The 19,001-nt window shown below is 37.7% G+C and overlaps 1 protein-coding gene across 1 annotated transcript in view; it reads left to right on the top strand.

Moving 5' to 3' along the window:
- The first annotated feature begins 10,271 nt into the window (after positions 1-10,271).
- KITLG (KIT ligand) overlaps positions 10,272-19,001 on the top strand; it is a 35,246-nt gene continuing 26,516 nt past the window's right edge. The window contains exons 1-2 of the mRNA XM_009705633.1: positions 10,272-10,285; positions 18,333-18,442. Coding sequence (XP_009703935.1) covers positions 10,272-10,285; positions 18,333-18,442 — 124 coding nt within the window. The remainder of the gene's footprint in view (positions 10,286-18,332; positions 18,443-19,001) is intronic.

The following is a 19,001-nucleotide window of genomic DNA, read 5'->3' as shown; positions in this document are numbered from 1 at the left end:
AAAATCAAGTCCAGACTCTGAGTCTGAAGCTTAACTTAAGTGTTGCTCCAAATTTGAACTGGGTCCATGCAGATGAAGATTTTAACTCCCCTGAGTTAAGTCATAGAGACCAAATTAACTGAGCTGCTAGGATTATTTGTTCAATCTTGAGAGTGGCTGACACATGAACTAGGAATGTAGGGGGGACTGTATGTCAGGCCACAAGTCCAAATTCACAGATTGCGAATCATGCCAACCTCTGAACCTCCATTCAGAAAGATTTAAGCATCTGCAAATCAGAGTCTGAAAACTTCCGTCTGCCAGTCCTGTCTGTTCATGTAGCTTGGCCAATCCCATGTGACTGAACCCATCTTCAATGCAATCACATTAACTGTCTCAGTGCCAATAAACCCTCATCCAATGTCTTATTCAGCTGATCCTCTGCCTTTCATTTGTTCTGCTCCCATCAGCTCCAGGGACATCAGTTCATTGGCAGTTAAGGTCAAGGATGAGTTTAGTCCAGTTAGCACTACCATCTGTTCTTTAGATGTACCTTAAGAAGTTTTTCGAAGCACCCTAAATATAGAGATACACTAAGTATATGCAGTCTATTTATTGCATGATAGGACCTACATTCTACATTTACTTTGGCTGGAATCTCTCTGCTTGATGTAGGCAGGATCACTTGCACTGGTAGCCTTCCAGTTCTTTACTTCGAAGTAAACAAAACCAAATTTTATCTTTTTTATTTTTTTCCTTGCAACTAATGAAAGTTGGGAAGGAATCCAAATATCTCACCCCATTGAACCAGTGTCCCCATACGTACAGAGGAACACACACCATGCAAAACACCTGTACGTGTCCAGTATCCTTTATCTGGATGCCAGCCTATGTTTGCACACAAACTTGTGTGCAATGAAGGTCCTAAGCGTGGTGTGGAAGCCTTCTGCCTGAGAGATTTGAAGATCTGTATGTAATGTGGGCACAGCTGAGCTGCGGGAATGTCCAGTTTCAGCCTAGAATAACACGTGCACAGAAATGCGTGCCAATGGTGTGTGTTTCCTTTACAGTAGAGACATAATCTGTGTGACTTCACCCCATGCTTTATCATGAAAGAAGTAAGGCAGAGCGTAGTACAATAGAACCCCCTCAAAATAAAGGCTTATCTGAGTCCTGTACAGGATAATCTTAAACTGTTCTTGGCAGATAGGTCTATAGCTTTTTCTTTGTGCATTTTTGTTCTTTACTGTGAAACTCAGAATTCAGTGACAGGTAAAGTTAATTCTTCATTTTTCAAGGAAGAATGTAATAATACTCAATTATCTTTTTCAAAAGAGTTTGTGATGATACGTGATAGGTATATACATTTTATATGAATTTGGATATGAGGAAAAAATATAAAATTTTCCTTGCCACCTTGTGGTTGTTTGGTAGCAGCAGAGCAATATATGTCTTCTATTTGCGTTTGCAGTATGATATACATCATCGCTGGATGGATTCTTCAGTCTGTTTAGTAAGACATGACCTCTAATTGTGTTATTCTGGCAATATAAGGCAGACTGTAAAACTAAGTTGTGCATGTCCTGACAGTCTGTTTCTGTTTAGAACAGAAAACGAACCCTTTGCAAATCATACAGCAGCTCTTCTTGTAAGAGTTGTTCCTGGACAAAGGAATGAACTTAACTGGAAACACGGATTAATACACTGATGTACAAGGTTTGTTATTTTAAAGTGATTTTTATTTTTTTTTGAACAGTGCCTGTAAATGTGGAGGTTTTAAAGTGTGTGGAGAAGTTTGTTCCTCCATTTCATGTTGATCCAGAAAACTCCTCTCTGTTTATGGAGATTTCATAATTGTCTATAAAATGGGAGTAGGATGTCAAGGTGCTGACTTTTGCAGTCTAACTGAAGTAATGGACTGAAGTAAGGCAGTAAGGAGTCAGGCATAATACATTTAAATTAATAATATGCTGCATGTATGTAAAATAATTCACTAAATGAAAAGAAGTGCTTAGAAATCTAGGGAGGTTGAAATTTAAATACACTAATGGTTGTGTATTTAATGGTAAAGAAGTCCTAAATTGCAGCCCTCTAATTTCCAGCCTCCATTTGCTCATTATTAAGTGAACTCAGCAAAATTTGTCCTTTGCATTAAATGGCAAGCAGACAATATTATGCATTATGTCTTTAAACTGATATACATCTGAATGTCAGTTCTTCCTGAGATTTGTTTTTCTTTTACTACTTTGAAGCATGCAGGAATAGGAACATTAGTCAGCCAAATGAATTTAGGAAGCTTGTATAACACTGCTTGGCACCCTCTTTCGTTTGGATTAAAAAATATGTTCCTGAATAAGCAGAGCTTTTTGGTGGTTGTTTTAAAAAGGAGGGGGAAAAAATCGCCAATATTCATAATTGCTGTCTTTTTCAAATTACTGTGGTTTTGCAATGTGTGGATTGCATTTCCATTCTAATAGCAGAATCTATCAGTGCTGTATTTGACACCAGTTTAAATGGTTCTGATGGGTATTGCTTTATTTTCAAGGAAATATGAACCTTATTTATAAACAGTAAGTTTAAATACTGTCACTGAAGCTGCTTTGATCTTCAGTATTATAATCCCTGGCAAAGAATTTGCCCTAGATTTGCCATGCAGTCTTTAAATCCCTGTCCTTTAAAAATTTTGGCGGTAATCATGATCTGTTCCAAACTGTTTAGAAAATTTCTTCAGTATTTGTTCCTTTAATAGCATAACACTGGGCAGTAAAAGCCCTTTTCTCAGGCTACTAAAATCAGTGAAAATCTGGATATTTTTTAATATTAGACTCCATTCTCAAGCCAGGTAGTGTTCATAATCCCCCATCAATTTTCTTCTGCCATGGATACAGGAAGATTTCGTTCCTCCCCATGTCTGTGACCAAAGTTTCTGGATTTTTTTTCTATCATCACATCTCCAGACCACATCTAATAATGATTGTTCATCCTTCAAGTTTCTCTCTCCCCTCCCCATTCAGACAGAAAAACTACCTTCATTTCTTTGTGCACTTTTCCTGGCCTCTGCTGTGTTTAAGTCAGCATCTTCACCTCTGACAATAAAACTTCGGCACTTCTAGCATCCAAAATACCAAAGGTGTGTGCCTGTCACCATCCTGTTTCCTTCTACACAATCTAAGCTTCATCTTCGGTGAATGTTTTCTACATTTTTTTGTAGTAGTCTGTCCAGTGGCCATTTTTATTTCCTGTTATCTTTTTGAAGCCCACTTCAGATATTAATCCTCTGAATAACTGGTTTTTACTGTATTTTGTCTCATCTGTAAAAACTGTAAGCATCTCAGGGTTAGAATGAATCCACTGTTCTCTGGAATTGGTTGTTTATTTATATGATGAGACTCGTAAGCTATTATTACAGTTATGAAGAGCCCTCTGAAATATTGGTCTGCCATTTCTAGAAGCGACAATACATTTTCCTCTGTAACATCAGTATTTTTCGTAATATATTAAGAAAATCCTTGCTTTTTTTTAAGGGTCAGATACATACTGAAACCGAAGGAAATCCTCTTAGAAGTAATTGTTATTGCTTTCTCCTATATCTCTCAGCTTTGTTACCTAACCAAGTTAGAAATACCTGATTTGATGTCTTCATTTGGCCTTTAAAAAATTCTGGCCTAAACCAGTCTTTAAATCAACTGGAGTGAATTTCCTGTCTGTCTTCTCTTTCTTCTCAGCACATTTAAAAAAAAAATAATCTCTTCTTACACACCGGTTTTAAGGATCAATTAGACATTTGCCAGTAATAGTCAGATTGTCTACAGCGCTTTTGGTCATTTCCCACTGTAACAGAATGTTGTTGACATTTACAAATGGTCTGAGACATATGTGACGTTAAGCTGATTTTAGCCTACTGGTTTATTTCTATTGAAACAAATCCCTCTTGCTTTGCGTCCAAGAACATTATTTCACTTGCTGTTGAATTTGTACCTGTTTAAAGTGCTAATTGTCAAACTATGATGTGCTTTTTGGCTTTATTCACTGTGATAGATTCTTTTTAACATACACACTCCATTACTTATTTCAGAGTAAATGGCACAATTCCTACAAAACTGGGAAGAATTTTTTTCCTCTACAAGTTGACAAGTGTCACTTAAGTAAACTTGCTGAGAAACTGCATCACTTATGAAAATACCTACCTAGTCTTACTGGAATTTTAGACTGTAGACATTTGAAAAGTATATGCTCTGAGGAGATTTGCACTAATCTTCTCAATGATGGGTTATGTTTTCTCTGAGATTAATTACAGAAGCCAAAGAAATTTCACGATAGGCCAGGCAACTTAATGTATCTTCTTTAAGAAGAGCAATCCTAGGGAAGTTTTGAGAACGAGAGGTAAAAATAATCTAAGAAAACATATTATTATGTTGATATTTGCATGAGTTTCTCTGTCAGCATATCTGTAACAAGGATGCTGTTGAACATGTACCAGAATAGTTTCGCTACTGACAACTGTGGTTCTTTCTAATTCACATGAGTACTTTTGACCAAATGTAAAACTCGATAAGATGTAAGCACACTACACACAACTTACAACTGCATTTTTTACAAGTAACCTGTGTGAAAATCATCAGTAAAATGAAAGTAAAATAGCTGGTTTTTCAAAGGATTGCATTCTGTTGTATTGTTGCAGATGTTGTGGGGATAACCTAACATTTCTTATCAGTTATGTACTAAATTCGAAGTACTGTATCACTGGTGTCTTTAGAATTATATTTTATAGACATCTGTATTTAATAGGCATTTATATTTCTTCAAAATTGTACAGACTTAGGGAGCTTTTTTCTCAGACTATTTTGCTTCCAGTTGTATCTGCATCTCCATAGTCATACCGAGCTGCAAACTGACTGACTCAACTTCTTTTTTCGGTATGTTTACCCCACAATTTCTGCAATTTTTAAGGAAAGGTGCAAGTGGAGCTTCAGGTTGAAGTTTGGGTATTTACAGTTCTCTCTAGGTAGCGTAACTCAAGCAAAAATATTGAGGCAGCATTTGTATGACATTCGTATTAACTCTGGAGTGACAATTCTGTGACATGAAGTTAGCTGGGATATATCCTATGTCTCTGTGCTCTAAGCTGAGAGCACTTGCACATTGATATATATCATGGGAATGTGCCTGTTCTTCCTGGAAACAGGGGAATTGTGGGGAAACACTGAAGTACTAGAAACACTTTGGAGTTTGTAGTTGTTAGCCTACACAAATCCCGATCAAAACCAAACAACCCCCCCCCCCAAAAAAAAACCCTACCTAAACCCACCCACAAACCACCAGGATATTAGAATTACAGTTTGTATGGACAGGTCTAAAGGTCGGGGCAGGATAGAAATTATAACTTGGATTAATTTTACAGTAAAGGCAAGGTGATAAACTTGATAAAAATAGGTGATCATGGTGTTTCATCCATTCTCTTAAATATACAGTAACTCTTAACGCATTAACTCTTAATTCTTGCCTTTAATGAATATGTCCAGAGTTTTAAAAAGAATTTTTCTTAACAGCTGTATTGCTGTATTTAAATCAGTTGGGAGAAGGAAGGTGGGAACTCTAACATAGAGTCCAATGAAAGCAATAGAAAAGCCCGACTCCTGTAAAAGAAATGCTTTCGATGTAATAAAATTCTTTGTATTTCAAAATGGATGAATAAGGAGAAAGTACTGAAATGACTTATTTAGATTTTTTTAAAAAAAGTCAAAAAAACCCCTAAGTAACCCCATATTATATCTCCTTTATCATAACAGTTTGAGGAAAAAATGATTTAGGGACAGAAAGCAAAGTGTAGGAATAAGTCATTAACTTGTAACATGGCAAAAACCTAAGAGGTAATGTTCTCTAATTATCAGCAACCTCATATAGTTCAATCTGGTAAGAGGGTTCACAGATTGATGACAACATGTGCAAGCTACATAAATTACTCAGGTTAATTGAAACTAAAAGAGATTCTGAGGAACTTTGTAAAGGTTTAGGGAAGATAGGAGAACAGATGGCGTGATGGCAAGTGGAGTTCAGTTTGTTGAAGAGCAAGGGAGATGCATTTTGGAAGGAATGTTTTGAACTTATTGTAACTACATTAATAACAGCAGTTTTAGTGAGTTACAAAACCTACTTACAAGCTCTTTTTTAATGTTCTTGTGGTAATACTTGGTCAGGAAAAAGGGATGAAAAATCCCTATGTTGTACCTGTAGTAGAACAAATCAACCAACATACTGGGATGCAGTAGGCGCAGAAAGAGAAATGTAAATTGGAATGCTTTTATGATGGTGATAATCTGCCATCAGGGAAAAAAACTCCTGGTTGCACTCTCTGGGAGAAAGAATATAACAGAAATAGTGGTACTAAAATAGGCAAAAGCATTATATAGAGACAATGTGCATATGAAGGGGGACTGAAAGCTGAGGGCAAGAAACTACTGAGTGATATGCAAGAAGTAGTAAAGAGCATGATTACTGGGCATTTCTGATCCTTTCTTGGTACAACAGCAAAGACATATTTAACACAGTTGAAAGTCAGAAGATGCTAAAACAGGCAATGCTACCTTCACACACAATTACCAGTCTGGAAAGGTTTTTGACCCTAGATATAATATGCCTTGAAGTGCAGCTTGATATATGTTAGAGTGAGCCCAAGAGGTCACTTCCACCGAAAGGAGTAGTCCTACTCTTCTCCTTCCACATCTCTTCTCCTCCTCCGCTCGTTCCTCAGGGATTAGTTCTGTGTCTCGGAGCTCAATTGGCTAGTCACTGTCTGTGAATTTACTGACTTGCTGAGGGGTCGGGTGAATGTCAGAGGGAGGGAAGCTGCGGAGAAGGAGATGCTGAGGGCCCTCTCTCAGCAGCAGGGAGCTGTTAGATTGCTTCGGACCATCTCATTAACCTCGACTGAAGAAAAAAGGATTAGACACTTAAGTAGGTAAAAAGCCATGGTTACTTTAGTTTACACTCTGGGCATGAAAGGTTGCTTATCTTCTAATTCATGTAATTAGGAAGAAATTTTCATATAGGCAATATATTCTGTAAGTATGAATGATCAGGTTTCTTCAGTTTTCTGTGGCCACCAGACTGATCATGTACTGATCTGACACTTCTTATTTTCCAAATCTTCATTGCCTTAATTGCACAAGTCATATTTGGCCTAATTATAAACTCAGTTTCATATACAACCATCTGCCAAAATTACCATCTGTAACAATTCAGCCTGTAGTTTTGAGAAAAGGAAAACGCTTTGAAATATATTGTAGCTGAACTCCGATTACATGTGAAAGTAATGACAGCTGAGACATTTATACTGAAAGATCTTTCTTTTAGCATGTGAGTATGAATGGTTAGAACTCATAAAATTTTTATGCAATGTTGACATGTTGCATAGGTCTAGCCATTGAAAGACAGTGGAGTTTCCATGGACCATCACTGAAAGATACTCGTGTACAGTACTTCAGTATCAACAGGGAAAGGCACTTACAAGTATGTCTTCCCCTTTTAGGGGTTCATAAGAATTCAAAATATACTTGAGTTTTTGATGCACTAATGCAGTCACTGGCTTTTTATGTTATAGGAAGCATTTTGATCAGTCCCATCCCATTTTTGCCATCTTCAAGTTACGCTGCCCTGGAACAACCTTATACATTGCTTCGAATACGTAAAATGGCCGTTGTCACAATTGGCTTTCTTTAGAAAAGAAATAATGCATATGTCTCAGGAAAATAATTTCAGAAAGAACTTCTAAAATTATCAATGGCACGATGCATTTTAGTAAATCTTGAGAAAGGAATTGATGGTTATTTTCTATGATAAAAGGATGTGCAGTTGGACAATAATAATAATCGCTACGGTATTTTTGACATTTGAAAATGTTTTCAATTTAGATTGAAAACTTGAAAAAAAATATAGTTGATTTTTTTTTTCTTACTAATACACCAACATAATTGCTTTAAGACAAAGCATAATGTATTTGTAATTCCAGCTTGCTGAGGTAAATGGCTTACTGCCTGCCCAGTGCTTACGTTGTCTTGCAAGCATAATTAAATGTTTTGAAGATTAGTTTCTAATTTGATGTGGCATTTACCTGATTTGTCTGCAGTCCCACAAGCTGTAACTTCAAGGCATTTGAGATTAATCTTATCCATCAGTCTATTGCTTTGGATAAATATTCTTTTCACAAAAAAATATAGCTCCATTCTTGGTGTACTTGTATTCTAAGAACAGTGTCAATGTAAGATTGTGTTATTCTTTCACAGTTCATTACTTTAAGCTAAATTGTTCACTTTGTTTTTGAGTATGTATAGGAAAGCATGCGATTCAAATTATGTAGGAAATAAAATGCTAAGAGCTTAGAGCATTTTTTGGAAGTAAAAATATTTACTGGGTAGCTTTTGTAAATAAATGAGAGAACTGAGTTGAAATCAGGATCTGGAAAAAGTTTGGGTTTTTTTTTCCAGTCAGAAAACAATTTAAATCTGATTTTGGTTTACTCTCTGTTATTTGGAAACAGATGAGATAAACTTGCCTGATTCTCACAAACATTTCTCTGTGCACTACTGATACATACAGCTCAGCTTGTTAGGAATAGTGGTAAGAAGTACAAAATCGAGGTCTACTGAAGTCTTGAAAATGAATAGTTTTAAATAGGTTTAGAGAGAATGTAATCCTTGCACTGTTGTTTCTGATGGCCTCACTGAAACTTCGTTTGGTTATTGACAAATGCACAGTCATACGCTCCAAGTTTTTGAATGGTGAAGTTTAAACTTACACATTTCCCAGGGAAATACTGCAACAGACCTTCTGGTTAGCTAACTACTGTATCAAGAAACGCTGTGTAAATGAACAAAGAACAATAGGATTTTTATTGTGACAAAGAAGTTCAACAAGCTGAAAATCCTCAGGGTTTTTCCTGCATCTCCTGATTAAAGGAAGGTTGAAACAGCACCAAAGCCAGCAGATACAGGCTTTATTTTTCACTTTTGTTGTCTTTTTAGTATGCTGACTTTTAAATGGCTTGCCTGTAGGTGCTTTTAATCCTCTCCCCTGAACAATTCTCTTGAGAAACCTCCTGCAGTTTTCGTAAAAAATTACTATAGATTATTGTTAAAATGTCTGCAGTGGCTGTTGATGGGGCTGGAAGCCGACTTCATTGCCTAACAACATGTCTGGTTGGAAACAGAACATGGTATGGAAAGGGTTATGTATTTGTTTTAAAATTTAAACTGTTTCTAACAAACGAGGCACTGTTATGTTAAATTTTCCTCTGAATATTCACTTCTGGCACATACTAGGTCTTCTGTTGACTTAGCATAGTGTTTAGCATGCAAGATGCTTGTAAAAGACTACATTAAATCTCTAAAGCTGTGTTTTTAAATCACGAACGGTACACAGGCACATCACTAATAGACATTATGTCCAATGTAGTAAATTTCTCAATGAAATGAAATATAGTGAGAAGGAGCAGAAACTCAAGCTTCACTGTGGAAGACCATAACCTGGCCCCGTTTCTGCAGCCGGGTTGTGTAATGGCACTCTTTCATCCTACAGTAGAGAAGCGTGTGAAGAAAACTTTTCATCTCTGTTACATGATACAGGGTAATCATAATCAGATTTAGAGTAATGCTTATAAAAGTATCTTTTGAATTCTGAAAGAATGACTAAAAGCTTTTATTACTCATGTTCAAAATTTTAGGTGTCACTACTGAGGATAGAAGGAAACCTAAAATAGTCTTTAAGTATTTCCCAAAAGGTCTGCGATTTAAAGCAACTAAAAAGCAGAATGACTTTCTTTCATCAATGTTGTAGTTGATGCTGAAAACTTTGACCTTAGGCTTGGCTAAATATCTGGTTGGTTTGGAGTTTTTTTAGTCTCTTCAAAATGGAAAATCACTTTCCTCACCAACATTTTACAAGAGAAAATACATGTTACGTCATAATTTGAAAACTTACCAACTGAGGTTTTGGGGGATCCAAGTGAAAACTTCTCAGTTCTGGTGCGTTGAAATTTCCTGTTCCAAGCCTTTTTAAGTTGACGCAGGTGCTACTGTCTGGAATATATCCAGAGAAGCCAGCTTTTGTGTGAATAAATTGGGAATACCTTTTATGTCAGCTGTTATTTATCAGTGGGAGAAACTGCTCTGACTAATGAGGAGCGATCCCATTTAAAAGTTGCATGACTTAAAGTGTTGATTTTAAGTTGTTTGCTCCTCTTCGCTTCAGAAGCAACCACCTGGCTGGGTACTTCATCCATTGTAATAGCCGCAACAATGCCCGATAAGAGGTAGGGTAATCCTCTGTTTACATTTGATGGAGAGGAGAGCGTGTGAAAATAAGGTATTCTGGAGAGCAAATAATACAATTTGTAATCTGAGAGGAGGTAAGAGAAAGGGAATGCTTTGTTTATTTTCCATGAGGTTTTTTTGGGTTTTTTGTGTTGCTTCTATGTCATGGAGCACTGGAAATTAGGTGGGCTTTTTAATTACACATAACGAAGACTCAGATAGTAGCATTGATCTCCATAAACACATCAAGAGAACAAACCAGAAAGATGGGAGTATAACTACAAAGCAAAGGAGCAGTGTTGCCATGTGAACACATTGGTATAAACTGCTATCAGTACACTTAAACTGGACGATACAAGAAGGCTTTTAACGATCGGAACACTGAAGATCTGGAACAATTTCCCAAGATTCACCTCGAATGCTGTGCTGAGTCCTGGGCCCCTCACCACAAGAAAGCCCTTGAGGTGCTGGAGCGAGTCCAGGGAAGGGCAACGAAGGTGGTGAAGGGTCTGGAGCACAAGTCTGATGGGGAGCGGCTGAGGGAGCTGGGGGGGTTTGGTCTGGAGAAGAGGAGGCTGAGGGGAGACCTGATCGCTCTCTACAACGACCTGAAAGGAGGGGGTAGCCAGGTGGGGGTCGGTCTCTTCTCCAAAGTAACAAGTGATAGGACAAGAGGAAACGGCCTTAAGTTGTGCCGGGGGGGTTTAGATTGGATATGAGGAAAAACTTCTTCTCCAAAGGTGTTGTCAAGCACTGGAACAGGCTGCCCGGGGACGTGGTTGAGTTACCATCCCTGGAGGTATTTAAAAGATGTGTAGACATGGTGCTTAGGGACATGGTTTAGTGGTGGGCTTGGCAGTGCTAGGTTAACGGTTGGACTCCATGATCTGAGAGGTCTTTTCCAACCTAAATGATTCTATGATTTGATGATTATTCCCTCCACTCCCAGTTTACTCCTGCACTCTTTGTTTGGTTTTATCCAGTCCTATTACAAATGTAAGCTGTCTGTGGCATCGAAGGAATGGGATATAATAGAACCATTATCTGGAGCCTGCCTATCCCAGGAGTTACCCAAAGCCCACTTTGAAAACTGACACCTGATGTGGAATGGGGCAAATAAAATCAGTCAAGAGATTTATGCTCCAGGAATACCAGTTTTTTGGTTGCCTGTTGAGCAGGACTGCCCAGACCTACCCCTGTATGTTGGAATTCAGATTACTGATATCATTTGCCTTAAACTCAGGCATCATCTGCTACTTTCTGGATGGACTGCAGAGTGCCACATTTGCATGATGTTAGTTGTGAGATCTTCACAATGGCAGAGAGACTGAGGAAAGCTGCTGGGGCTCAATCCCGTGATCTTTATCATGATGTAAACCATATAATTTATGCAACCCCTGTTTTTCACCTTATCCTGAGTGCTCTTGTAGACCACCAATGTAGACAGCAGCTGTACAAAGTCAGGAGATTAAGTCTCATGATATATAGTACAATACTGATGTGAAAAAATATCATCCTTCTGCACTGTCAAAGCTTATACTGGTGTTGGCATGTCCGAGAGATCCAAACAGTGCTCTTTAATCACATCTAAGCTTGTAATTGTAAGGATATAATACCAGTAAGGTAGGTGGATGAAATACAGAGTCTTGACTGTACTGACATCTAGTTTTAGTCCGTGTTCAGCAACTATCCTTTTGTAATGGGGTCACTCATATTGAGCAGGCCAGAGAGACTAGTTCTGAATTTATATCCCTATAAAGATACAGGACCTATTAGGGATGTTATCAAAGAAATTCAGAGTTCAGAAACAGAACAGTGTCTTTCTGAGGCCTTGTCTTTGGTTTAAGACCAAGTTGACCAGTCTGTGATTTATATTTCAAAAATCATCCTATGTTTATACAAGAAAGTATAAAAGGATTGAAAAGGGGGGAAAAAAAGGAAAAAAAAAGCCTAAAAACCTTTTAATTTTGTATAAGAATATTTTTTCCTGATGTTCTCTTTCCACAGACTCAAGCATGAACTGAAAAGTCTTCAGACTTAGAATACCATTTACTTTCCAGCTAAGTTTATGTGCATGAAAGAGTAAGAATACACTTAACCTGTTTTACTTCATGCTACAGATGAAATACTATGGAGGACAGAGACATTTTCATCACGTATATGAGTTTCATCATATACCAAGTATCAAAATAGCTGATGTTTTCACTGTTCTTGATATTTTTATTTTTTTTCCTTGTCAATGTAATGGTTCTCCCAACCCAAATTCCATGTACTTTGTAGCAGATGGTAAGAATGAAAGAGCCGGTACAGAATTTCTGTAACAACTCTTATTCCATTTCCTTTACTGGTGTTTGAAGGTCTAAGATTAAAAAGGGTGGCTCTGTATACATTTTCATTATAATTCAAAAGAATATTCAAGATAGTGGATTTTCTTGCACAAACTTGGCAAACAAGCAAGACATCTGAAATAGGTCTTTAAAAACAATCTTTAATTAAGTATTTTACTTAAGAGAATATCTTTCCATTCCCTGAGGAAGTCAGATCATCCACCTCCATACAGTGTGAGAATCTCATCCTCCCTGCCAAGATAATCTTGTATCTTACTTTGCCTTCCCTTTTCAATTACTTAAAAATGCCTTTGGATTTATGCTATAAAAGTCTTTCATAAGTTTCCAGGAGGGGAAGAAAAGAGACAACTTCCTCTTTGGAGTTTGTGGGAGATTTTGTTGAGTCAACTGAAGTCTGGTCTTCTGCTTATTTCTATTTTGATTGTGTAGGTATTTTGGATCTCAGTGTCTCCATTAACAGAACAAGTAAATATTGGTCTTTATCACTTTGAAGTGGGATACAAAAATGTAAAATTTTAGTGCCAATCCTGGATGATTGTAATGGAACTTTACAAGGAGAGGGGAAGAAAAAAAAAAATCTCTTGCCAGTATATACGTACTAGAAAGACTGTGCTAAGTGCAGGATCTCTGAAGATCCTCATAATCTGTGATTATGACTTAACAGGAAGACTTCTTTCAAAATATTTTTTTTTTAAATTTTTGACCTTTCTTCCAATTGAAACATTTTTGTCCATAAAACTCCCGGTTCTTTGCAGAGCTAGAATGCCACCTGATGGATGATTATCAGTAAATATTTGTTTGGTTGCCATTAACACAAGCTCCAGAGGCAACGTGCGTATATAATTACCTGTTTCTTGGTAACTTCACTTCCCAGTGTTTGAGAACTAAACAAACTGGCTGTCATACAGGACAGATTTAGGATGCATGGAAACTGCCTGAATCCCTGATTGTCAAGCGAGATTAAACAGTGGACAAAATTTATTATGGAACAGATAACATTCTTAAAGAGCCGAAGCCAACATTTTTGGAATAGCCAAATATTTTAGATTGATATCCTTACAAGGATGGAAAATAAATACATTAATTTATATGTTAAAAACACTGTTTTGTAGTTTACTGAATGTAATTACAAAATACCTGGATTACATTGATTTGCAAGGCAAACTCCATATCAATTTACACTTCTTGCTTATCATGTTCATCTTGGTTCCAGCTGAAGCGCACAAACCAAACACAGCAGGAGTTTGGTTGCAGCTTACAAAGTGCAAGGGTAGCACGTTGGCTGGAGCAGCCTGCTGCTTTGGCATCTGTCAAGGCGAGCTGGAAGGGGTAGAGGATGATAGCAATTGGCCCGAGGTTGCATGAAATGAGGCTGACATATAATCTAAGCAGCTTCCTAGCTTTCTCAAGATCTGGATGGTGGGAAAGAATAGTGTGATTCATCACTTTCTCAGTAAGGCCATGTATCTTAAATTTGTCTGTCTCAGGAAAAAGATGTGTATAGCTTGGCAGAACTAGAGAATTGTTTCTCCTTCTAGCTGAAGAAAAAGTGGTTCTGCATTAGCATTTAATGGGTTTGGGACTACTTTTATCTATTGCCCTGAATAGAGTTATTTCTACTTTATTAGCAGTGTACCTTAAAAGGGAACAAGATCTGTTAGCACCTGGATACAGCAGTTGGCTTTTCCTTTGCACGTGTAAATTTGTAAATAACTGAATACATGTTCAAATATTTGTCTAAAGCACTCCAAAACTTACTCTGAAAAAGTGACCAGCATTTCTCTAGTCTGTTTAAATCAAAATACAGATAAATCACTCTGATACTCCCTGATGAGTTTTGTTTACTTTTATCATCATTCTCCCTACTACACATCGTTTTTAAAAAAAAAAAAAAAACCAAAAAAAACCAACAAACGAAGAATAGTATCAGTCACTAGAAAAGTATGCATCTGCTTTTTGTAATCATAACAAAGCACATAGGGTGTGATCCAGAGATTTTTAGGTGTCGCACCCCGGCAGGGTGACTCACTAAACTGGAGTTAGCCTGCCTTTTGTTCAATGGACTGCCAAAAGGTTGTTCAAGAAAACTCAGACGTTGACTGGGGAGCTTCCCAGAAGTTAGGGTGCCCAGATGGAGGAGCATGTGCGAGACGAGGATACACATAAACGTTCTGATGCCTGTGCAGCGAACATGTCTTTTTTTTTTTTTTCCATGTAATGGCTTGCCAGTGTAAAATGCATAAATGCTCTGAAAAATAAGGGTCAGGATACCAGTGTACCCCCATTTTGCCCCTTCTGGCCAGGCAGCCATCACAGGGGGAAAGTACCTGTAGTGGTAATTACAAGGTAGATATCAGAGGAACAGATCCTAATTCCTGTGAGTTGGAATTACCTTGGTTAGAGGAAATTTAACCCAGGTCTCTCACTTATTAGTGAGCACCTTAGTTGATAGGCTACTATATTTGGTGAGACTAGTGTCAGTCTTTTGAAGGACAGTGATGGGTGTACACTCGACTTAATGCTTCAACTCCATGTTACTCAGGGTTCACATAGTGGTTCCTCCAACTACACTGAAGTTGTCTCCTGGGTACATGAGAGTCCGTAGGGACCTTTCCCCTTCCAAATGTACTTGCCAAAATACTTCACTGCTTCCAGAACTAGGTGGTCATAGGTGGGTGACCTTTTCTTTTCCACACTTAACTGACTTTTGGGGGGCTTGAGCAATATTTAGCATTTAAGTAGTATTTAGGTGCAGCCTCTTAAAGTTACCGCTGTCATTTGCATGGGTGGAGGTATCGCTGAATACTACAAAAATGGGAATTGGATTATATTCTCTGTAAATGCTCTTCTTTCATTTTAAGATTTTGCCATGCTGACTTTAAATTTCTTAATTGCTTAAGGACAATTATTCCGTGACTTTAATGATCTCTATCACAGGTGAATAACTAAATAGATTGGTAGACATATGAAAGAATTATTGTGCTTTTATGCTTCTGGATGCTTTGTAGTTAAAAAAAATAATAAAGGTAAGAAATATTTTTTCTTGCTGTTTTCATTTTCTCTGAATCTTCCTACAAAAGGCTTTCTAAGGCATAAGTATGAGCATTAAGTTAGGTATCCGTGACTGACCAACCAGTGTTGCCTATGGCAGAAGTTCAGAAGCTGTGCCTCAGCAAAGCAGTATGCAAACGCTGCCTGAGGAGCCAATATTGAGAGAAGTTCCTACCCCAGCATTAGCAGAAGTGGAAAATGAATTTGGGAAGCCTGGCCCAGGGTAAATGTTGTTCCACGTTGTCAGCTAACCCTACTGCAGCCGTGGCTTGGCTGTGGTTCGTTGGATGATTTGCTCAAGAAACTGGGCTGAAAAATTCTGTGGCTAACACAATTTGAATGCAAGAAATTTTGTAATGAAGAACTCATTCATCTGTATAGTTACTACCTCTCCTTGTGCTTAATGGTTTTTTTGCATTTCATTATTTGCCTTTTTTCTTCTTTGGATGATTTCCCCCTACTTATGATTAGATTGTTATCAGTACAAACTAGATATTTGGAAATGTCCAAACTTTCCAATGTTTGGCTTATTTAGCAATTTGGTATTCCCCTTGCTGCTTTCCACTTAAGGAATTAGCTGAATATTAACCAGCATGACTAAGTATCTTTGATAGCATGCTGTGAAAAAGATGCTAAAGCACTCATTCAGCAGCCTTTGTCAACACTCCAGATTGTAAATGAAGAACATAAATGAAAAAGTTCTTGATTTACAGCTGAAAGGATGGCCTTCAACACATTGGATCATTAGCTAAGCCTCTAAAATGCTGTTAACTGGAATTACAGATTGTGGCTTACAAGCAATAGTAAAAATAATTTGCAGAGTGATCGAAAGGGTATACTTGAAATCTTTAATTTGAATTATCTTTTCCTGTCTAATCATTGTTTTTCCCCCTTTCACAAAAGCAACTTAAATGTTCGGTGTCTGAGAGATTTTGAAGTATAAAAACAATTGAATAATTTTTTAGCCAAAAATAGGGAGAAGCCCTTTGGTATACAAGTCTGCCTCTTGTCTGTCGTATATCTTCAATTTAATGCTAATAGATGATGTGTGATTAAATCCTGTGGCCAGCTTTGGAAATCCCATTTTAGCTTAGAAGTAATTATATATGGAAATCTGTTATGAGTGCTGTGTGGGTAACTTTCATTTATGCTTAGTAAAGTGTAAAACTGGAATCTCTATTTATAAAGCTGTTGTTTAAGGTTCCCTTTTGTTCTGTCCTTGATTTAATTCAGTCCATTTGAGTTTTGCTCAAACAGCAGGTTTGGTCATTAGTAAATAACACAAAAATAGCTTAGCTCTTTGATCTATACAGTCCTTACATACAATGTGCCTGTAGGCATGTGTAATATTTATATTTTGTAAGTGCAAATAATTAAAAGATTTTGGATAATAGGCGTGTTGAAACTAGCAGTATTTTTCAGATTTTCAGTTCCTGTTGGATGACATAGGGAACAAATAAGCAAGAAAAACCTCAAATCATCTCAAAATTTACAAAGCATTTGTTTTTAATAACAGTTATAAAACTTGCTATGCTTTTAAATCCCCTTATTTACATAGGAAAAAAGTGTATTCTTACTGATTTGCGTAATTATGGCATGTGTAGTGATTTTAAGCTTCACGTATGGGTTGTCTTTAGATCCAGAAGTATGAAAATTGACAAGATGCATCAGAGTTCTGGTTTTATTTGGAGTGTGCTGCTGTTTTTATTAATATTACTCAGCTGATCTGGCAAAAAAGTATTTCCAGTTAAAGAGTTTTGGTACTATTTTGATTATTATCCTATGACAGTGACACAAGTCAGTGAACAAATCCCATCTTCCTTTGCATACTAGTCAATATTGAGGAACTGGATAAAGAAATCGGCTATTTCTGGCGTGGACTCATCTCCAAAGAACACGTCAGGGAAACGTCCCTGAACCCCCAGCGAGTGTAACTGCTGGTGTATTGTTTAACTCTGAAGGTAGAACTACTTTTTTCTTTAATTCTTGAAAGCAGTATATTTAGTCTATTTTGGAGCTGGTTGTCATTAACTTCTTGCCTTTTTTACAACAATTTTGTTCCAAAAAACGCAGTGGGGAAGGAGTCTGTTAACTCGAGGTCCCCTTTGGTTTCCTCTGTGATTCTGGAGCTTATGTGAGGAGAGGGAGATGTTTCTCTGACCACGTAAAGCTAGTTCTTAAACAATTTTGAGCTCTTGTACACTGCAAGGAGCTCTCAGAGGTCCTTTCGGAAACTAGCAGTGCCTTCATTGCATCTCCCCAGCACTTGAATTTTTCCTGTATGTGTAACTGCAAAGCTTTGTATAGCATAAGATACAGAGGTTTTCTAAGAAAGACCGTTAGGTACCTAACTTCAGGTTAGGTACTTATTCTCAATTCTTCACATAGATAATTATTCTCAATAATTATTTGTACAGATACTAAATTAAAGGTATTTCTAAATGCTAGAGGCATTCTCAAAAGTCATGCTGTGTATTGAATGTGTACTTTGTTTAGAATATTTATGATTTCTTTGTGTGTGACTCTACCCATCATCATGATCCTGTGGTGTCTGAAGGTACAGTTTAGGGAAAGCTGAGTCCAGGCTCCACCGAAACGGGCAGTCCTGGCTTGTCCCATCTGTAACAGAGCATTTCTGCTGTCTCAGTTACCTGGATCAGAAAGCTGGTCCACCTGAAGAAAGCACAGGAAAACAAAAATGGAAGTTGTCTGCCTGGTACAGCTGGCTAAACCATCTCACCAGTGCCAATGCAAGAGGTAGGAGGAGGAGGCTGGACTGTCTTTTCCAGCAGCAGCCCACACTGGTTTTACCTAAATGAGTCAGGAAGCCGTATTCTAAGAAAGCAAATGACCAGTTTTACTTGAGGTGTAAGATACATACAAGATTTGAGAGATATAAGATACAAGAGAGAGATTTACTTGTCATTTAACAGCTGTAGGTAAAATGCCTGGCACTGTTCCATCATGTTTATGTAGCTCCTGAGCAATCTCTATCATCATGCTTTCTTAGCCCCTCTAGGTAATGATACTTAATCTTTTAAATCTGTGATTTGCTCTCTCTGCTTTCCTAGAAGGCTTCATCTCTGTTGTTTGATTTGCTTTGGTCTTCAATTGAAAGGTTGGATAGCCTTTGAAGGCAAGGCTGGAGACAGGAGCTCTGCCTGTCACAGGGAACAGACAGGGCTGAGATTCATCTTGGTTTGTGCAAAAGCAAATTCTGGTCTCGGTCCTGCCCTCGTGGGGGCTCAGGAGCCTGCACAGGCGAACTCCTTTCTTGCAGTAAATGCACCCCATCATCTGCTCTTGCGGACAGCTT

Source organism: Cariama cristata, unplaced genomic scaffold (genome assembly GCF_000690535.1).
Source record: "Cariama cristata isolate BGI_N322 unplaced genomic scaffold, ASM69053v1 scaffold9838, whole genome shotgun sequence".
NCBI lineage: Eukaryota > Metazoa > Chordata > Aves > Cariamiformes > Cariamidae > Cariama > Cariama cristata.
This window is presented reverse-complemented; position numbering and strand designations above follow the sequence as displayed.